The following is a 22,408-nucleotide window of genomic DNA, read 5'->3' on the forward strand; positions in this document are numbered from 1 at the left end:
AACACTATTTATCTTAATATTCTGCTTGCTCGACTAGAAAATTTAGTTGAATTTAGGATAATGTCTCTTTACTGGTTTAGGTCTTATTTGACTGATCATGATCAGTTTGTTGATGTAAATTGTGAGTTCTCCACATTTACTTAGGTAACATTTGGTGTTCCGCAAGGATCAGTCTAAGACCCACTGATTGATTTTTTTTTTTTTTGCATGCCAACTCTGGGTGGAATTATTCCAAAATTGGTATTATTTTCCACTGCTATGCCGACGATATACAATTTATTGTTTCAGTAAATGAGAAACATCAGATTTAGAATGTTGAGCAATCTGTGTAAAGGACATGGGATGCTTGTTAACTTCCTTCTGATAAATTCTGAGGAGACACTAGGACGGCATTCAGCTATATCTTAACTTTCTGATTACACTGTTTCTGTGGATGGTCTTTCTGTCTCATCATGTACAGCAGTAAAAGACTGCTCTTGACTCTAGTCTTTCCTTTGAGGCTCATGTGGATAAGATTACCAGGATAGCCTTATTTCATCTTAAAAATATTGCTAATATAAGAAATATGTCATTACAGGATGTAGAAAAAATAATTCATGCTTTTAATACATCTAGATAGAACTATTGAAGTGCCTTGATGTTTAAATGTTTTAGTAAGCAAGAAAGAAAGCAACATAGATAATTATAAGGTTACAGGGTTCATGTGAACATATGCACAGTCTGGTAAGGACTGATCCTTACCAGACTGTGCATATGTTTACATGACCCCTGTCTTATTAAGTCTACATTGTGACACAAATAAATCTCACACTGATTACAAAATACTTCTACTGACACATAAAGCATTAAATGTTTTTGCACCACATATTTAATGTACTTTTGTTCCATTATGATCCACCACGCCTACTTCATAATTTAAGGTACAAACAAATAGCCTGAACCTTATACTTGAACCTACTTAATTATCCTCCACAGCCGGAGTAGCTCTTGGGCCTTCTTTTCTGAGATGATTCTCATAAAGGCCTGATTTATCATAGTGTTTGATGGTTTTGTAGACTGCACTTGAGGAAACTTTTTCAGATTTTTTGGACTGACTGACCTTCATTTCTTAAAGTAATGATGGACTGTCTTTTCCCTTTAGTTTTTTATCGAAATTTAGATTTGTACTGTAGTTGTAGTAGGGATATTGTCTCTGTACTCAACCTTTCCTCTGCACTTGACAACTGATGGTCTAAAGCACATTAAAAGGCAAGAAATCTCACAAATTAAAAAAACATTTCAAGTATCTACCTAATGAATCTCATGAGAGAAAGCCATGAGTTTGCAAAAAAAAAAAAAATTAGCTAAATGTAGCTACTTACAATCTAAATAAAAATATAAAAAAGTATCATGGGTTGTTTAACACTTTTCTGCTCATCAAATAATTCCATACATGTTTGAAATTTCATAGTTTGGATATCTTTTTTTCTTTGGATAATGAATATCCAGCTTATTCATTACAGACCTAAATTAACTATATGTTAATTCTATAGGCAAGTTTTGAACAAGTTTTTTTATATTATTGTACAGGAACAAACTATTTTTTTTTACCAGTTATACAACAGCTATGAGACAGTTTGTAAGGCATTGAGATTAGTTTTTAAATAGCAGATATATACAAAGGAACTATAATTTAACAAAATAGATTCACCAGCTGGCCAAATAACAAAGCTAAAACAAACAGAAAAACATATTATGCCAAAAACAAATTTCAACATTAAACCAATATTGTTTGTTAAATTAGTCAAGTCAAGTTTATTTCTATAGTGCTTTTCACAACAGACATTGTCTCGAAGCAGCTTTACAGAATTTTAAGAGTTAAGGTGAATGGTGTGCATTTATCCCTGATGAGCAAGCCATGGCGAATGTGGCAAGGAAAAACTCCCTTAGATGTTATGAGGAAGAAACCTTGAGAGCAACCAGACACAAAAGGGGAACACATCCTCATTTGGGTGACATCAAGAGGGTGATTATAAATCTTAAAACAATACAGAACACTGGGGAGTAAGAACTAACAACTGGAAAATGAGAACTAACAGTTTATTAGAAATTACAACATTACTTGCATTTAATACAAACTGAATTAAAAAACAAATTATCGCTCAAGAAATACCTGTGATCCAGCTGTGTGGGTTGTGAAGATGTGGACAGTTATAAATGACAAGGTATTTGATGGAGGGAAACACTTCATTAACAGCTTTCATTCCAACATCAGTGATGATTCCTGGGTTTTCTATTACATCAGCAAGGCCATATTTGACCAGCTCAGTATGACTCAATTTACCTATAAAAGAATAAATTTGAATGAATTCAAGACAAATGTTGGCAAAAGACTAGCTGAATAGTTATCACACACATACCAAAATGGGTCACATATTCCTCATTATACATTAATTAGGCATGCTGTAATTTAACTTTTCCAAAACCTCTTCAATGTCACAATTTTTCAGATACGCTGTTAAATTAAAAAGCTTTCTTTCCTACCCATGTACATTTCTCAAGAAACTTAAAACCAAACTCAAAGTCATTCAACCAATGTTCAACAGATGGGCAATTAACATTCTTCCAACACACAACAATCAAATCACTCTGGGAATGCAAATGGTCCTCTGTCTTTTCCATATCATCACATGAAACACCACAGTGATGTACATTTTTGTAGGCATTCAAGATAAGGTGTATACAGAATACTGAAAGCTTAAATGGGTAAGAGATTTTTTTATACTACAATTGATACTTGATACAAATGACACACACATTTTCTTTATAAGAAAGAGAACAACTGTGTGTTTGCAGAAACCCAAAATGTTTGAATCTCCACGTGTGTGTATTTATATATACTTCCAAATATTCACCTTTTGCGGTGGTGGATCATAACCAGGTTGTAACAACCATTTCAAAATGTCAAAAGAACTAAAAGGAACAAGAGACAAAAAGATTTATTTGGAACTTATTGGAAACTGCATTTAAACTCAAACAGGCTGTTCATTAGCTGATCAAAAGTTTAAAACCATGGCCCAAAAATACTGACAACAGAACAAAAAGTGTCAAAAAAGGTCTAACTAGTGAGTAGCCCCACTGTTCTTGTTGTCAACTTCAAACAAGCGTTTCGGCATGCTTGATGCAACTGTTTCCAGGAGGCTGGTGGGAACGTTGCTCCATGTGGTGAAGATATCTTCATGAAGGGCATCCACAGTCTGGAACTGACATCCGTTTTTGTAAACTTCCGTTGTCATCCATCCCCAAACATTCTAAAGGGGATTTATATCAGGGGAACATGATGGTCCAGAAGTGCAACGTTATTGTTTTGAAAGAAGTCCTTCGTCAGGCGGGCGTTGTGAACTGCAGCGTTGTCCTGACCCAGTCATTACCATACAGACGAGGGCCCTCAGTCAAGAAGGATGCCTGCTGCAACATGTAAACATAACCTGCACAACCTGAAACTTCATTTTCCCATTTTTAAATGAAAAAGCACCCCACATCATGATGGAGCCTCCTCCACTGTGCCATGTAGAAAACATCTCCATTGGGATCTCCTTGTCATGCCAGTATCATTGAAAGCAATACATTTTTTTCTCGTTTAAGAAGAAAACTTTCTTCCTTCTTTCAATGTCTCATGTTTGGTGCTCTAAGTGTTTCAAAGACATTTTTTGTTCTTTAAGCCCTTCTTTCGTCTTGTGGTTATTCGGCTGCAGTCAGCATCAGTAAGGGCCTTAATTTGGGTCAAGGATCGGCCTGTGTCTTCACAGACATCCCATCAGATCCTCTGTCTCAGTGCAGGTGAAATTATATTGTACAAAGATGCTGTTGGGAATTATACAAAGATGCTGTTTGTGGACTACAGTTCAGCTTTTAACACCATAATTCCCTCCACACTCACCTCTAAGTTGGAGGTCCTGGGACTCAGCCTGCCGCTGTGTCAATAGCTCTTGAACTTCCTGACAGACAGACCACAAGCCATACGGGTGGGAAAACACACCTCATCCACCCTCACCCTCAACCTCAGCACTGGAGCTCCCCAGGGTTGTGTTCTGAGCCCCCTGCTGTACTCACTGTACACATACGTCTGTGTGGCCACTTCCAACTCCACCACCATCATCAAGTTTGCTGACGACACTGTTGTGGTGGGCCTGATCTCCAACAATGACGAGACGGCCTACCTACAGGGGGTTAAAAACCTGTATAGATGGTGCCAGGAGAACAACCTTCTCTTGAACATCAGCAAGACTAAGAAGTTGATAGAGGACTTCAGCACGAAGCAGGATCGGTCATACCAACCGGTAAACATCAACGGGACCCCAGTGGAGAGAGTGGACAGTTTCCGGTACCTGGGTGTTCACATCACTGTCCTGTGTGGGTCCTGTCACACCAACACCCTGGTGAAGAAGGCCCGGCAGCGTCTGTACCATCTGAGAAGCTTAAGGGACTTTAAACTACCCTCTCAGGTGCTAAAGACTTTTTACACTTGTACCACTAAGAGCATTTTGACGGGTAGCATCACTTCCTGGTTTGGGAACCGCACCATGCAGGACAGGCAAACCCTCCAGAGGGTGGTGCATTCAGCTGAACGTACCATCCGCACCGAGCTCCCTAACCTGCAGGACATCTACAGCACGCGGTGCCGGACCAGAGCCAGGAAGATTATGAAGGACCTCAGCCATCCCAACAATGGACTCTTTTGTTTGTTGCGCTTCAGCTCCCTGAAAGCAAACACAGAGAGAATGAGGAGGAGCTTCTTCCCGCAGGCCATTCGGAGTTTGAACCAGGAAACACCCAGGATCTAAAAGCTGGATCTAAAAGCTGGTCACTCTCTCCATCATCACACTTCTTCAAATATTTTTCTTTTCGCACTACAACACTAAACTCTGGACAGTCACTTTAACTCTGGACTTGCACAGCACAGTGCACTTTATACCACACCACACATGGAAACTTTATACCACACCGCATACGTTCACTTTATACCACACCAAACTGCACAGGTTCACTTTAAGGACAATCACATCAACCACCTTATGTGATTACTGTTTACTGTACATTAGCATACCTTTATCCATAAACATACCCTGTATATACAATTGTTCATATTATATATATATATATATATATATATATATATATATATATATATATATATATATATATATATATATATATCTATATATCTATCTTTAAATCTTTTATATTTTACATAGTTTATTCTCTTTATTTATCTGATTTATCGTCTCCCCATCCTATTCCCTCATGCCGGACAGTCATACAAAGCATTTTACTGCATGTCATACATGTATGTATGTGTTAGTGACAAATAAAATTAGATTTGATTTGATTACTTTAGGTCTACCAGTTGATTTATTTTGTCCCATAACCCTTTTAAGAAATTTATTCTTACTGCGTCTCAACACCCATTGCGAGAGCCCTTGCTTGTCCAGTTCAACAATCCTGCCACATTTAAAAAAAAAAAAAAAAAAAGCCTTTTTGCTTTTGCCATCAGGAGATCATGACAGTGTGACTCTCTAAAGAACAATGACATTAAAGCTATATTTCTCCACATATTTTAACTTTTAAAGGCTAAGGTCTTAAACTTTTGAACAGCAGATGAACTTTTTGACTATGCTTTTGTTTCTTCTTTTGGCATTTTTACAAATTACACAACCTGGTTGTACCTTGGAATGTCCCCCAGAGAATGACAACAAAGATTTTGTTAGGGAGTGTATATTTTATATATATATATATATATATATATATATATATATATATATATATATATATATATATATATATATATATATTAGTGTTTACAGATTATGAGGTATTGGTTGTCTTCTCTCATGTTATTCTTCTGTCACCAAAACAAAATCTTTGTAAGTGCAAACATACAAGTCAAAGTACTTTCTGATTCTGATTCTTTATGTACAACTGGTCATGGTGGAACTGAAAAGGACCTTTTCCAAACTGTTCCCACAAAGTTGGAAGCATATAATCATCCAAAATGTCTTTATATGTTGAAGCATTAAGATTTCCCTTCACTGCAAGTTAAGGGACTAGCCCAACCACAGAAACAGCCCCCTACCGTAATTTCTCCTCCACCAAGCTACCCAAACCCAGACTCGACCAGCAGATTGCCAAATAGAGAAGTGTGATTCATTACTCCACAGAACACATTTCCACTGTTTCAAATACAGTGGTGGCATGATTTACACCATTGCATTCAAAACATGGCATTTTATGCAGTGTTGTGAGGCTTACATGCAGATTCTCAGGCAAGAAACCCATTTCATTAAGCTACCCCAATATTAAAGCCTGTGGAATTTTGAGAGAGAGTCAAAGACTTTTAAAAACTAGCAGACTAAGGTCTTTTTTGCTTCCTATTTGTAAATGCTAATTCTGAATGCATGTTAACATATAAAGTATACAGTTTGAAGTTGCACAAAGTTTTCAATGCTTTAAGTCAAACATGTTTTTCTCTATACAGTGCATTCAGAGAGTATTTATGGGCTAATTTTTCTTTCACATATTGTCATCGGTTTATTTCCATTCCAAATAACAAACCTAAGCAAAACAGATTGTGGTAACTTTGCAAATTGATTAAATAGAAAAATCTGTTATGTTAAATACACTTCTAATAAATGAAGGTATCACTAATCAGGAATTGAATGTTCTATGTTTATTGGAAACATTAATTTAAGCATGTAAATTTTCAATGCATAACACAGTGGAACCCACTTATCTCGACCTCGGGTAACTCGCCAACCCTATTAAGTCGACGTTTTTGAAGTGGAACCACCAAATTCTCGCAAATTTGCCACTTAACGTCAGTTATCTCGATCGGCACTGTGCAGCCGCAGAAGAACTCGCGGAAGTGGCAGAAAAATCAAGCCTTACAGATGCTACAGGTGTAGAATATTTTTCAGAGCTGTGTGTCAAAGTGAAATGACTCGAGAATTTAATTTTGACACTGGTTAGCTTTTTGTAAAAACAAACTACGTTTTTAGTGATTTTGTGAGCATCCATTGGAGCGCTTGGTAGAAGCGCGGCGCTAAACAGCACACGGAAGAACGTGGGATGAGCAGCAAAAGCATAGAAATAACAACGGGAGGATCGGGGGAATCCGGGATGCGCTTTGGGAAGAAAAGCGCAGCCGTTGAGAGAGTGCGGAGTCCGAGTGGGAAGACACGTACCGGGATACGCATGAGCGATAACAACGACCGCCGTGAACCAACATATACCAACAATAACGGACGGTGAGAGTGTGGAAGTGAGGGGTTTAAATAGGAGCTGGTGATGAGTGCTAAATGTGCGCGATTAAGGCTGGGAGCTTCAGAGAAAGCGGAGGTTTGACAGTCTCCAAAGGGGGCGTGGCAGGTGGTTTCCTGACAGTTAACAAACATGTATGTACATTTTTATAGCATGCCTTCATCAAACAAATCGCGGCAACGCTGTTGTGTAAAAAAAAAAAAACTCAAAAAACACATGTATGTACATTCTCATTTATTAACGCACATCATGTACATAAAGAAATTTCAAGCACGTTAATATATTGGCGACATATTGGTTTTCGTTTGTCTCGATCATCGGTTATCTCTGCGCTTTTTGGCATCCCCTAGGCCGGCGACATACCCGGGTTCCACTGTAATCAGGATTACGGTGAGTTATAGCTGAGAACAGCGGTTATGTCCATTCAAGATTCAGCAGGAATTAATCCGAATGTAATAGGTCCTTTTGGAAGCAGGAATTAGACGTTAGACATGCGAGGGTGCTTTATCTGAATATGCAATTTAAACTGAAACATTAATCCAGTTTCTTATTTTTTTCCCCCGTCACTTGCCTCCCATTTTCCTTCTCCTGAGCCACCTTAATGCCAATAAAAAGCAGAAGCAGCACTTCCAGGCCCTGTACCAAGCCCAGCTGAAGGACCAGGAAGGTGCTCTGGAGTGTGTTTGAGAAAAAGGTACCCCAGCCACATACCACATCGCTCTCAAGAGGATGGGTCTGCATGAAATAAAGAAGCAGAGCATGTGGCTGAAGATTGGGATTCGCTGGACTTGGAAGTGTGTGCTCCACCTGCTGCCAAGTGCTGTTCCTCTGCAGGGAAGCCCAACAGAATCCAGTTGACAGCATGCCGGAGTACGCAGACCTGAAGAAAAAACTATTTTGCAGCAGGTCAGTCATAGCCCTGAAAAGCACTATCAGCGGTTCCACTTGCTGATGTATTTGGCCTTCCACTTAGGCCATGGGCAGGTGCAACCATCAAATTGATTTGATGACTGAAAAAATTGCGGCCTCTCAAAGATCAACGACCAAACATGACGTGAGACACTTTGTGGGGCTGGTTGGTCCCAGAAACCTATTATTGTAGGTTTGTACCTATTTATTCAGATTTCACCAGACTGATTTCACTCAGATAAAAAGACTTTCTACTCAGCCTTCTGATCTAGAGAAAGAATCTTAATGCAGCTAGCTCAACAAACTCCACCCTAATGAAAAGATGACAAACATAATCTTGTATATTTATTTAATACTGTAAGAAAATGCAATTACAATACGAGCATCGCAGTAACATTGACACCTAAATAATATGTATCAGTGATGATTTCTTAAATTTTCCAATAATAAATTAGAAAATGTTAGGCAAAAATAAATGCAGAAAAAATGCATTTAAAGCCAAACCCTGCAGATAGAAATATAAATACAATCACATACAGAACTACACGACTACAATTCCAAAAAAGTTGAGACGCTGGGTGAAATGTAAAAATAGGATTGCTTTGATGTGCAAATCTCACATCTCCCCTATTTTTATTCACGATAGAACATAGAAAACTTAAAATGTATAAACTGAGGAAATAATTAGCTAATTATTTGATGACCAGAACACATCTTAAGAAAGTAATGGTGTTACTAAAAAGACAGCTGGAATTTTGCTTTTGAATTTTTGGAATTCAACAGCTCACTAACATGACTGGGTATGAAATAAAAATCTTAAAAACGCAGAGTCTCAAAAGATGATCAGAGGTTCAGTAATCTCACTAATCTGCAAAGAAGAACAAAGAATACATGGGACGATTGAGCAGCTAGAATCCTATATCAGACACGAATAAACAATATTCTTCTGCCAAAACTCTAGCAACTGTTAGTGTCAAGAGATGCAGTATATCACAAAAGTGAGTACACCCCTCACATTTCAGCAATCATTATGGTATATCTTTTCAAGAGACAATATTAGAGTAATAAAACAAATATATTTAAGGTCTGAAGACATACATGGCCACCCCATTAACTTCATCAGCTCCTCAGCAAAAAAAAATCTTGGCAGTGTGTTTAATGTCGAACAACTGCCATTTGGCTCAGTTTCTGAAGGAAGGGCATCATGTTCTGCTTCAGAATGTCACAGTACATATTGGAATCCATGTTTCCCTCAATGAACCACAGCTCCACAGTACCAGCAGCACTCATGTAGCCCTAGACCATGATGCTACCACCACTATAATTGATTGTAGACATAACACAATTTTCTTCCTCACCACACATGCTGGACACCATCTGAGCCAACCAAGTCTTCAGCAAGTTGATTACAGGATTTCTTGTGAGGCAGCTTCAGAAGAGGCTTCCATTGACGATGACGGCCATGCAAACTGACTTGCTGCAGTGTGAGGAGTATGGTCTGAACACTGACAATCGGACCTTCTGCTTCTGCGACCTCTAAAGCAATGCTGGCAGCACTCAATCTGTTTTTTTGAAGCCAGCTTCTGCACCGGACGCACAGCACGAGGACTCAACAACTTTGATCGACCCTTGTGAGGCCTGTTTCTAGTGGAACCTATTCTGGAAAACCTCTGTATGACCCTGGCCACTGCACTGTAACTAAGTTTTAGGGTTTTGCTGATCTTCTTATAGCCTAGGCCACCTTTGTGGAGAGCAACAATCCTAATTCTCAGTGAGTCTTTGCCATGAGGTTCCATGTTTAGGCTCCAGTGGTCAGTATGAAAGAATTGGACTCAAAGCACCAAATTTTAGGGTACTGTTAGAGTTCTTAGGGTGTGAATCTATACTAATATACTAGCTGACTACTCTAAAATGTAATACATTTTTTTTATTTTGTCCCTTGAGAAGATACAGGGGTACCTTGACCTACGAATGAATTAATGTACGAGTTTTCCGAGGTACGAGTCGTCACTCGGCCAATTCTTTGCTTTGTTACGTGAGCAAAAAATTGAGGACCGAGCTCGAGACACCGCTGCTACATGCCGTAGTGAGCAATAAACACTGCAATTTGTTGTGCACGCGGTTTCTTGCTTTGTGCTTTGCGTTTTGTGTGAAATCCTCCTTCTAACATTCTTGTAACTCTGTCTAGCAAGAAAGTAAGCTCTAGTGACAATGCTGAGAAGAGGAGGATGATGTCCATTGAATTAAAGCGTGAAATGATCGAGAAACATGAACAAGGTATGCGAGTAAAGGACTTGGCCAGGCAGTACGAACGTTCAACGTTTACAATTTACACAATTTTGAAGCAGAAGGAGTCGCATAAGGTTATAACGCCAGCCAAAGGTGTTAAAATTATTTCTAAGCGCCGGACGTCGGTCCATGAAAAGATGGAGAATCTGCTGTTGGTGTGGCTGACAGAGAAGCAGGTTGCAGGAGATAGCGTAACAGAGGCTATAATCTGTGAGAAGGCTCGAGCCATTTATGCAGTTTTGGCCACCGAGGATTCTTTCAAAGCCAGCCGGGGCTGGTTTGACAATTTCCGGAAAAGGACCAGCATTCACTCCATTGTTAGGCATGGTGAGGCAGAAAGTGCTGATGTCAAGGCAGCAAAGGATTTCGTCAAAACTTTCGCTGAACTCATCAAGGTCAAAGGATACCCCCCAGCAAGTCTTCAACTGTGACGAGACAGGGCTAGAAGATTTTTTTTTAAGAAAGAAGATGCCGAAGAGAACATACATAACGGAAGAGGAGGAGAAGATGTCAGGGCACAAACCTATAAAGGATAGGTTGACCCTCGCCCTGTGTGCTGCTCGTATACCATTCCGAAAACCCCAGAGCCTTTAAACCACACAAGATCATAAAGGAGAACCTGCAGGTTATGTCGAACGCAAACCCTAAGGTTTGGGTCACCAGGCAGTTCTTTGTGGAGTGGGTAAACTTTGTGTTTGGTCCTTTAGTGAAGAAATATTTTCAAGAAAACAACCTGCCCATGCAAGCGCTTCTCGTCCTCGACAGTGCTCCTGCTCATTCAGCGCACATGAGGAGCACTCCGAAGAACTGAAGACTGAGGAGTTAAAGGAGCTACAAAAGCAGCAGCATACAGAGGCGTTAGGTGACGTTAGTTCCAAGGTAGAAGAGACAGAGGCGGAGGTCATTAATACAAAAGAGCTCAAGGAAATTTTGGCAATGTGGGAGAAGGTTGCAGATTATGTAGAAAAGAAACATCCTGAAAAAGTTGCCTTTTTAGACTATTTTAAAAAGAAGAGGGGATGCTACACATTGGTAAACATGGCCCTGTACCAACATTTTTTAACCCATAAAATTCAAAACATTTTTTTACATAAAATATATTCCTCACTTTAAACATTTAATGTTCTATTGTGGATAAAATATGGGTTTGAGATTTACAAATCACTGATTTACGTCTTAATTTACAAATTCCACCTTTTATGGCAATTGGGGACGTACCGTAATTTCCGGACTATGAAGTGCACCGTTGTATAAGCCGCACCCACTGAATTTTACAAATATTTTCATTTTTAACATAAATAAGCCGCACACTGTTTACACTGAAACTAATGAACTTTACACAGGCTTTACCAAAAGAGAGTGCCTGTTACACGGTGTAACGGGTGAAATATGTTGTGGCTCCTTTAAGAGCAGAGCACCATTTTGGGAACAGCAAGTCACTGCATTCTACCGGTATTACTGCGTGTGCGTGTGTGTGTGTGTGTGTGTGTGTGTGTGTGTGAGACTGTGGATTATGTGCTCATTATTTTCTGATGCTCATTTCTAAGTTTCTTTGACTAACCCATAACGCTGTTGCCAAGAAAAATAAAAAAGCACGAGTTTTGGAAACCTGTCTGTGCTTATATGATAACTGGAGTTAGAGAGCTTCACTCTGACTCACGCGCTACAACGGCTTGTATCTAAACAGTAGCCGACCAAGAAAGTCATTGTTCACTGTCTTCCTCCATCCACAACTATTTCTCTCTGGAGTTTATCTTTTGGCATCGTCGTGCGTTTAAAAATCAACACCGGTGAAAGTTTTTCTCCCGCTGCCGTGCAGCTCAGAACACAGGTGAGCTTGAAGTTTGTGAAACTGGGAAAAACCCAGGAAAAATCCATAAATCCGCTTCGTTGTTTAAGCCGCGGGGTTCAAAACGTGGGAAAAAAGTAGCGGCTTATAGTCCGAAAAATACGGTAGTTATATATAACTACATAAGATCAACCAGTAAAATGTTTCAATCCACTTAAAATTTCAATTATTTCCTCATTAAAAAAGCAACATCTGTATTAAATACCTTATACACATGGTTCTTCAAAAGAATAAGTCAAGAACTAATCAAACCTCTTCTAAAAATAATAGATTCTTTCCTTAACACTAGTCATATCTGGAAGGACTTTTAGTAACAATACATGACAAAAGTATTTACAACATACGTGTTGATGTTTTCTTTCTGGTGTTTTTTTTTTCTTAGAATAGTCTTCACTTACTCAAGAATTTTGACCTTAGTGCTTCAGCTAGCTAAAACATAAGCTTGGCTTCAACTAAACAAAATAAATTGAATAAAGCTTATACGGTAGTTCAAAATACAGTATGTAAATTTAGTTTGACGCATTGGTTGGCTGATGGATGCTCAAGCTCAAGCCAGAATCTTAATATACAGAAGCGAAGAGATGTCAAATTCAATAACATTTACACTGTAGGTAATGCCATCAATTATCTAAACAGTTAAGATCTACTGTGCACAAAAATAGTGTAAGAATCTAAGCCAAGAGTCAAATTGTGATGGCATACTACTAAGTAAAAGAATATTAAGTTAATTATCCAGCACACATCGTTAGTTGCTAGTGCATTAGTAAAACAGTGGGGAAAATAATATTTGATACCCTGCTGATTTTGAGTTTACCCCCTTACAAAACAGTCTAGAATTTGTATGGTAGGTTTATTTTAACACTGAGAGACAGAATATAAAAAAAAATCCATTAAAAAAAACTTTAAAGAAAGGTTATAAAATAATTTGAATTTAATCGAGTAAAATAAGTATTTGATCCCGTACCTAATTACCAACAATTCTGTCTCCCACAGACCAAATTAGTCCTGTCTCTTTATGAAAGTGCTCCTAATATCAACTCGTTATGTGTATAAAAGGCACCAGACACAGAAATCAACCTCTTGCAGTCAAACCTATCCACCACCATGGGTAAGACCAAAGAGCTGTCAAAGGACATCAGGGAGAAGATTGTGGACTTGCACAAGGCTGGAATGGGCTACAAGACCATCAGATTGTTGCTTTGGCTGTATGTTTTAGGTCATTGTCATGCTGGAAGACCCATCCACGACCTTCATGTGGTTAAGTTTTCCTGGGGATGGTGTTCTTGGGGTCATATTCTGCATTTCTCTGCCTCCAAAAACGGCGAGTCAAGTTGATGCCAAAGAGCTTAATTTTGGTCTCATCTGACCATATCACATTCTTCCAAGCTTTCTCTAAATCATTCAGGTGTTCACAGGCAAACTTTAGATGGGCCTGTTCATGTGCATTCTTGAGCAGAAAGACCTCAGTGTGTTACCAATGGTTGTTTTGGTGACTGTGGTACAGTTAAAAATTATTCAACCCCCAATGCTGTAAATGGTTTTAGGGAATTTAGTGTACATTTGTAATTGTATTCAGAATGAAATCCTACAAGGACTTCTTAAAGAACCATATGCAACTAAAATGACATCAATTAGTTTTGTAATACAGTAGTAAATGTTTCTTTTGTGAATTCTTCATTGACATAATTATTCAACCCCTTAAAGACTACCACTCTGAAGAACAGAGGTTCAATGAAGTGTTTTCAATCAGGTATTGAAAACACCTGTGGATATCAGGGAGCAGCATTAAAGCCTAATAAGCACCAATTAGGCAGCTTTAAAATGACTGTGATACTCAGCTCCTTCTAGACATTTACTGGTGTGGTTACAAACATGGTGAGGTCAAGAGAATGGTCCAGGAAGACAAGAGAACAGGTGATTACTCTTCACAGGAAGGGCAATGGCTATAAGAAGATTGCAAAGATGTTAAACATACCAAGAGACACCATAGGAAGCATCATTCGCAAATTCAAGGCAAAGGGCACTGTTGAAACGCTACCTGGTCGTGGCAGAAAGAAGATGCTGACTTCGACTGCTGTGCGCTACCTGAAGCGAGAGTGGAGAAAAGTCCCGTGTGACTGCTGAGGAACTGAGAAAAGATTTGTCAGATGTGGGTACTGAAGTTTCTGCTCAGACAATACGGCGCACCCTGCGTAATGAAGGCCTCCATGCCAGAACTCCCAGGTGCACCCCCTTGCTGTCCCCAAAGAATAAGAAGAGTCGACTGCAGTATGCCAAAAGTCATGTGGACAAACCACAGAAGTTTTGGGATAGTGTTCTGTGGACTGATGAAACAAAATTAGAACTGTTTGGGCCCATGGATCAACGCTATGTTTGGAGGAGGAAGAACAAGGCCTATGAAGAAAAGAACACCTTGCCTACTGTGAAGCATGGCGGGGGGTCAATCATGCTTTGGGGCTGTTTTGCTTCTGCAGGTACTGGGAAGCTTCAGCGTGCAAGGTACCATGAATTCTCTTCAGTACCAGGAGATATTGGATGACAATGTGATGCAGTCCGTCACAAACCTGAGGCTTGGAAGACGTTGGACCTTTCAACAGGACAATGATCCCAAGCATACCTCCAAGTCCACTAGAGCATGGTTGCAGATTAAAGGCTGGAACATTTTGAAGTGGCCATCGCAGTCACCAGACTTAAATCCGATTGAGAACCTCTGGTGGGACTTAAAGAAAGCAGTTGCAGTGCGCAAGCCTAAGAATGTGACTGAACTGGAGGCTTTTGCCCATGATGAATGGGCGAAGATACCCGTAGATTGCTGCAAGACACTTGTGTCAAGCTATGCTTCACGTTTAAAAGCTGTTATAACTGTAAAAGGATGTTGTACTAAGTACTAAGATTGAATGTCACTTGGGGGTTGAATAAAACTGATAATGATGTGAGCTCAGAAAAGACATTTGTGGTTATTTCATTATAAATGTTATGTTATATTTGTCTGACCTACACGTGCCTCTTTGATTTAATTGTAAGCAGGATGACTGAATGATCATAATCAATGTCAAACCGACCAAAACAATCAATTTCAGTGGGGGTTGAATAATTTTGAACACAACTGTAGATCATTAACAAGCTCCTCCTGTTAAATTCTGGGCTAATCATGTACTTTGCTCAGAATCAAGTGCATAAATGTTTTAAGGTCAACCAACTTTGGCCTTTCAATCATAAGTCATGGCTATTTTATTTTTTCATATGTTTTCATAATTATTTTTCATGGTAAATTTTTATTTTCCCTGAAAAGGAGACTGTCATCTTGTCCCAGGCTAAAAATATTTTTTTTTTCTTTTTTGGTACTGTTTTTTTCTGTCAATTCACATTTCTTCTCTTTTTTTTACAATACATGTATTCAGAATACATGTAAATCATGGCAATCAACAGACTTTTACACATTTAATAAATTTAACACAATAGATTTTTGCATCCAATAGGCTGTTTCATACTTACACTGTAATAGGAATTCATCAACATATCCAAGATGCAAAGTCTCAAATTGTGGAAACTCAAGTTCGGCCATTTTCAGTGCTGAAAAGACTCCATCTTTGGTTAGGGAAGGCTGGATACGAACTTCATGCAATCTGAAGTCCGACAAAAATATATATAAATAATTTATTACATTTTGTTAAAAGATTTTAAGCAGATTTTCATGACATTCTGACTACTCTTACCCATGTGCAGCAGTAATAATGAGATAGCCTAAGTCCACTTCAAGAGCATTCTTACAGGCACCAAATACAATAGTGTGCAAATTACGAAATCCTCCTATAACACAAATCATATTATAGAAATTAATTATAGAAATATTAGAGAGAGGGTTAACATTCTGCAAACTATGAATGGAATAGCTACAGATGTTGGATAAAGCACTAATTTTACCATTTTAACTATGAGCTGCAGAAATGTTTGAATTCATAAGGAACCAGACAAAATCATAAGCTAACTTTAGACAACTCCAATTAAAACTACAAGAGAATGTCTGATATGCAACCTGGCTCAGTTCAGATACCGCACATAATGAAATGGGACAGAACAGTTAAATTAAGGAAATCTAAGGCTTCATGCATCCCTTACAGCTCTCTGCAGATTGGTATGGTGTCCCATACCCCTCATATATCCTGCCTAGTATTTCATATATACAAACGTGGACAAAATTGTTGGTACCCTTCGGTCAATGAAAGAAAAACTCACAATGGTCACAGAAAAAACTTTAATCTGACAAAAGTAATAATAAATAAAAATTCTATGAATGTTAACCAATGAAAGTCAAACATTGCTTTTCAACCATGCTTCAACGGAATTATAAAAAAAAAATGACCATGTGCTATCAGTTTTTCTTTTTTAATAAATCTGCAAAAATGTCAACAATTCTGTTTTTCTGTCAATATGGTGTGCTATGTGTACATTAATAAGGAAGAAAAATGAACTTAAATGATTTTAGTAACTCAAATGGCTCCAAAATAACAGAGTGAAAAATTTAAGGGGGTCTTAATACTTATACTTACTTATACACACATATATATATATATATTTGAGAGAGAGAGAGAGAGAGGGAGGAATGTATGCTTGTGCATGTTCCAGAACTTTTATGTTTGTTCCTGTATTGTTTTCTGGAAGGAATAATAATAAGCCATACTTCCATTAAAGTAATTTTTTTTTAGTCTTTGTTCCAACTAAGAAGTAAAGTAAATAATAAATTTAAATAAAAAGGCCTGTCTGTTTTTTTTTTTTTGTCTCATTATTAAACTTTCTGATCTTAGACTAATTTAGAGAGCGTTCTGACGGGTAGCATCACTTCCTGGTTCAGCTGAACGCATCATCCACACCGAGCTCCCTAACCTACAGGACATCTACAGCACGCGGTGCCGGACCAGAACCAGGAAGATTGTGAAGGACCTTAGCCATCCCAATAATGGACTCTTTTCTCTGTTGCGTTTGGGGAAACGCTTCCGCTGCCTGAAAGCGAACACAGAGAGAATGAGGAGGAGCTTCTTCCCGCAGGCCATTTGGAGTTTAAACCAGGAAACGGCCCACTCTCTCCATCATCCGACCTTTTCCCTGCACATATCACACTTTTAGTGCTATGACACTTTAGACACTGGACTTGCACAGCACAGTGCACTTTACATTTTATATTTTTATATTCTTATTTTTTTATACCACACCATTCCGCACAAGGACACTTTACACCACATCTTACTGCACACGGACACTTATGGACACTTTACACCACACCAGACCGCACACGGACACTTTATGGACAATCAAAACCATGCTTAACTTGTTTACTGTTTAACTGCACACTGCCATAAGCATTTTTTTTGTGTGTGTGTGTATATATCCTCATATATTCTTTTTTATATAGTTTTTATACTTTATCTGCCTTCTTTTTCTTGTTATTATATATATTTTTTTTATTCTCCTTTTCACTTCATTTTATTCCCTCATGCCGGACCGTCGTAAAAAGCATTTCACTGCATGTCGTACCCTGTATGTATGTGTATGTGACAAATAAAATTTGATTTGATTTGATTTGATTTTAATGGAACGTCCACTCTGGGAAAGACTGCCAATTGCATTGAAGGCATTTTCGTATTGTTAGATTGCCTAATGATCATTTCTAGACTGATAAACAGTAATAGTTGCTTATGGGTAAATTACTTTTTTCTTGGCATGATACAGACACAGCTGAGTATCAGCCTGTTTAAGGTTCTGCTTTTATATAGGTGGAAAGTTTTTAATTAAATATTTCTGTTTCCAACATTTAAATTATTAAGGCATCAATGAAATGTTAAGGCAAATAAGTTAATATTAAGGCAAATGTATTTTTTAATTTTGAAAGTAGTTTATTTTTCCCAGCTGGAGTTTATTGGGGGCAAAATATTGTAATCCTTTTTACTAATCATGGATGCCACATCCTCTAGACTTAAAATGAGAGGGGGATCATCTGCTTATAGCCATCTGAACATGGCCACAATTGGCAGTGGAGTAAGACCAGCTACAGGTCAGTGTGTCCCATCACAGCAGGTAGGCTAGCTCCACCACAGTCACCAATGACTTAAGATCCCATCATCCAACAGCCCAGAGGAAGACTGTTTTCATTAAAATATTTGTTAAGATGTCAACTTGACCCAGAGGTTTATAAAAAGCTGAGCACATGCTGTCAAGAACCAATTGCAGATCAAACTTAGAATGCACTAGCCCAGACACACAACCTTATACTTTCTTAGTATAGGTGCCAATGACCTGCTAATGAAGGGCTATTAGTATTAGCCTGTTCTATCACTTCTGCACACATCTTAGGACAGGGATGGGCAAACTTTTTAACTCACGGGCCACAATGGGTTCTAAAATTTGACAGAGGAGCTGGGCCAGGATATATATATATATATATATATATATATATATATATATATATATATATATATATTACATTAGAGATTTAGCCTGTAACATGTAGCAAAGCATGAATATGCAAGGCAATTTTTTCCCCAAATGCATTAATAAAATTATAATTAATTTATAAAATTTCAGTTGAATACACAGCAGAAAAACTCACATTCAGTTTCATCAAGTGCCAAAAGATCAACAACTTGTTGATCTTTTATTTTTTGCCAGTGCATCAATAAAGAGCTCCGGACACAAGACACCTGCCCTCTCTACCATGCATTCTTTTAAAAACTCGCCTTCAGAGAAAGGCTTGCTAGCTTTTGCTAATTTGAACGCCAGCTAAAAACTTGCCTTTGTACTTGACTCTTGAATCACTGTTTGCCGGTGAAAAGAATTTTGCTGAGTTTGTAAATTGGCTGCCAACCTCTGAGCCATAGCCACCCGTTCCTGCTTAGACTGCTTGCTAGCGTAGTTGGCATGCTTCGTAGCAAAGTGACGGCTGATATTGTACTCTTTGTAAACCACAGCAGTTTCTTGGCATATTAGGCATACAGTCTTTGATCGGACTTCATTGAAAAAATATTTTGTTGTCCACTCCGTATTAAACACTTGGCACTCACAATCCACTTTTCTTTCTTTAATAAGCTCATCAAGTATCTGTCTGTATTATTTGTATTTCAGTGTATTCCAGTTCACTGGAATACACTGTTTACTGGATTAAGTACACAGTGCTATAATATGCTGTGGTGATACCTTAGAACAAAAACACTATACATTATATATGCACAATTTGACAAAAAAATAAACTTTCACTGCTTTAACAACAACTATGAGGAAAACAGACAGAAGCACTGATAGACAGTTGTCCTCACCTGACCTCCAGCTGTCCTCCACCACATGTTGTATTAGTCCTCCTAAGAAAGGAACCCTTACAAGTTCTAGCTGCTCCAGGTTGCGTGCAGAGGCCAAACCTGTCACCAGTGGTACATACTTCAAGGAGTTGGTGGGACCAGCACAGTTTCTCATGACAAACGTACGCAGGCTCACACACAGAAAATCTTTGAATGGCTGAGGTTTTGTGAGACGAACCCACTTCAGATACAAATGCCTGAGCATGGACACACAAGGAATTTCTGGGACATTGACTCCTGAGGAATTAAATGATTTTAGACATTCATAAAATCACTTATTTTTTAAGTATATTTCAATACTAAATTATTATATTACAACTAAAAATGCTTGTTAAACCATTTTAATACAATACGGTGACATTGTAAGAGTATTAAACCTACCAACAAGATGAAGGGTCTGAATTTTAGCGGCAGCTGGAATTGTAAGTTTGTTTTCTGGGGGAATTGGAAATGCCCCATTGCGGTTCCTGAATTTTCCAAGGATGTGAACCTGAGGCATGTAGTTCCATATTGCTTCTACCAGCTCCAAATGAGATGTTTCCACACCCTTTAAAAAGTTAACTTAAACAATTAAAAAAGTAATGGGGAAAAAAAACAAATCATTTTCATTTACTTGCATAAATTTCACTTACCAAAAGACTGGGACAAGCCTGAAGAGCCTCCAAAACCCCAGGAATACTGAAAGCTTCATATCCCCTAACCCTTCTCCGCTCTAAATAACGTGGGTGTAAACCATACAACTGCTCCAAATCAGGCATCTTCTTTAGAAGAGTGAGAAAATTCGTGTCTGTAAACCCTATGTGAAATGCACATACCAATAGCCATTTTACAACTGGGTTCATTTTTTGGGTTGTTTAATATCTAATTATCAACATGCTTTAAAATCTGTAAAATCATGTCAGAAGGTCATCCAAAAGTTACAAAAATATGCTCATAAAAGGGACCAATTCTGTCCCACAAAAAAACCCCCAAAAAACCCTTAATGCAGGTACGCCTTATTTTAGTCATTGCTAATTCCTACCTAGTCACTGACCAGCCTGGAGGGGAAAAAGGAAATGATTTGCCTTCACCTGGATAATTAAAGTTTATGCCACTTTGCCATAATTGCCACAATTAAAACGTCAAAAGAACATGCTGCCAAATTCCCACTATCAGATACAAAATAGTAAAAAATCTGCTTAATTAGAGAGCTGGGCTAATTACATGTTCCTGAATTTCTGATTAAGGATGGCAATGTTATCATCAGTGACCTAACAATAATACACTGAACACTAAGACTGCTGCATCTACTGGGAGCCATGCAAGAAATACACACAAACCCCATTTTAATTAGATGATCCACAAAAATCATTAGAAAACACACAAATGGTTATTTCCCATTTAGGACATAATGTCTACTAACCTGAAGGCATGTACTCCCACCACCGGCTGGCACACAAGTCGACCATTTTGACCACCCGCAAATACAGTGTCACTGCCTCTTGTAGCTTTCGTGACAAACATTCCATGCACATAATGTCAGGCATAGGCAGATAGCTTCAAAGAAGAGAAAATGTCCTTTTTCAGATTAGACTGAATGAAACATGCCATATGTAATCAATTTTTACTTCCTATTTGCTCCAGGCTCTATAATGAATTGCCATTCTTTACAATAAGAAAGATGATTTTGAAATTGACTAAAGCTGTATAATTTTGATTAATTTTAAAAGAAAAAAGTATAAAAAAAATCCTAAAAAAAAAAATTATAAATTAATATTATATTTAAATTAATTTGTATTTGATCAAGTGAAATAAGTATTTAATCCCCTACCAACCAGTAAGATTCCCACAGACCCAAATTAGTCCTGTCCCTTTAGAAACTCCTAATATCAACTCATAATGTGTATAAAAGACACCAGTCACAGAATATACCCCTTACTTTCAAACCTCTCCACCACTATGGGTAAGACCAAAGAGCTGTCAGAGAACGTCAGGGACAAGAAGGCTGTAATGGGCTACAAGACCATCAGCAAGAAGCTTGGTGAGAAAGAGACCACACTGTTGACGTGACAATCCAAAAATCGCCCTTGCTTTGGAGCACCATGCAAATTCTCACCTCATGAGGTACGGATGATTCAGAGAAAGGTGAGGGAGCAGCCCAGAATTACACGGGAGGAGCTGGTTAATGATCTCAAGGGAGCTGGAACCACAGTCACCAAGAAAACCATTTGTAACACACAAAAATTTAGCTCTTTAGCATCAACTCGACTCGCCGTGTTTGGAGGCAGAGAAATGCAGAATATGACCACAAGAACACCATCCCCAAGAAAACATGAAGGTCGTGGATGGGTCTTCCAGCATGACAATGACCTAAAACATACAGCCAAAGCAAAAATCTGATGGTCTTGTAGCCCATTCCAGCCTTGTGCATGTCTACAATCTTGTCCCTGACATCCTTTAACAGCTCTTTGGTCTTACCCATAATGGTGGAGAGGTTTGAATGGAAGAGGTTGATTCTGTGACTGTTGTCTTGTGTTCACATAACGAGTTGACATTAGGAGCACTTTGCCAAAGGGGCAGGACTAATCTGGGTCTGAGGAAGTCATAATTCTTGGTAATTAGTTACGGGATCAAATACTTATTTTACTCGATTAAATACAAATTATTTTATAACCTTTCTTTAATGTTTTTTTAATGTTTTTATTTTATATATTTTGTCTCTCTGTTAAAATAAAACTAC

At 38.3% G+C, this 22,408-nt stretch overlaps 1 protein-coding gene across 3 annotated transcripts in view; it reads right to left on the reverse strand.

The window, feature by feature from the left end:
- fbxo38 (F-box protein 38) overlaps window positions 1-22,408 on the reverse strand; it is a 95,240-nt gene that overhangs the window by 51,274 nt on the left and 21,558 nt on the right. For all 3 annotated transcript variants that reach the window (XM_046849017.1, XM_046849015.1, XM_046849016.1), the window contains 7 exons: window positions 21,092-21,225; window positions 20,322-20,485; window positions 20,071-20,236; window positions 19,651-19,926; window positions 16,060-16,153; window positions 15,839-15,969; window positions 2,153-2,323 (listed from right to left, as the gene is read on the reverse strand). In XM_046849017.1, coding sequence (XP_046704973.1) covers window positions 2,153-2,323; window positions 15,839-15,969; window positions 16,060-16,153; window positions 19,651-19,926; window positions 20,071-20,236; window positions 20,322-20,485; window positions 21,092-21,225 — 1,136 coding nt within the window. The remainder of the gene's footprint in view (window positions 1-2,152; window positions 2,324-15,838; window positions 15,970-16,059; window positions 16,154-19,650; window positions 19,927-20,070; window positions 20,237-20,321; window positions 20,486-21,091; window positions 21,226-22,408) is intronic.

The sequence above is a fragment of the Silurus meridionalis genome, chromosome 5 (genome assembly GCF_014805685.1).
Source record: "Silurus meridionalis isolate SWU-2019-XX chromosome 5, ASM1480568v1, whole genome shotgun sequence".
In the NCBI taxonomy this organism is placed as follows: domain Eukaryota; kingdom Metazoa; phylum Chordata; class Actinopteri; order Siluriformes; family Siluridae; genus Silurus; species Silurus meridionalis.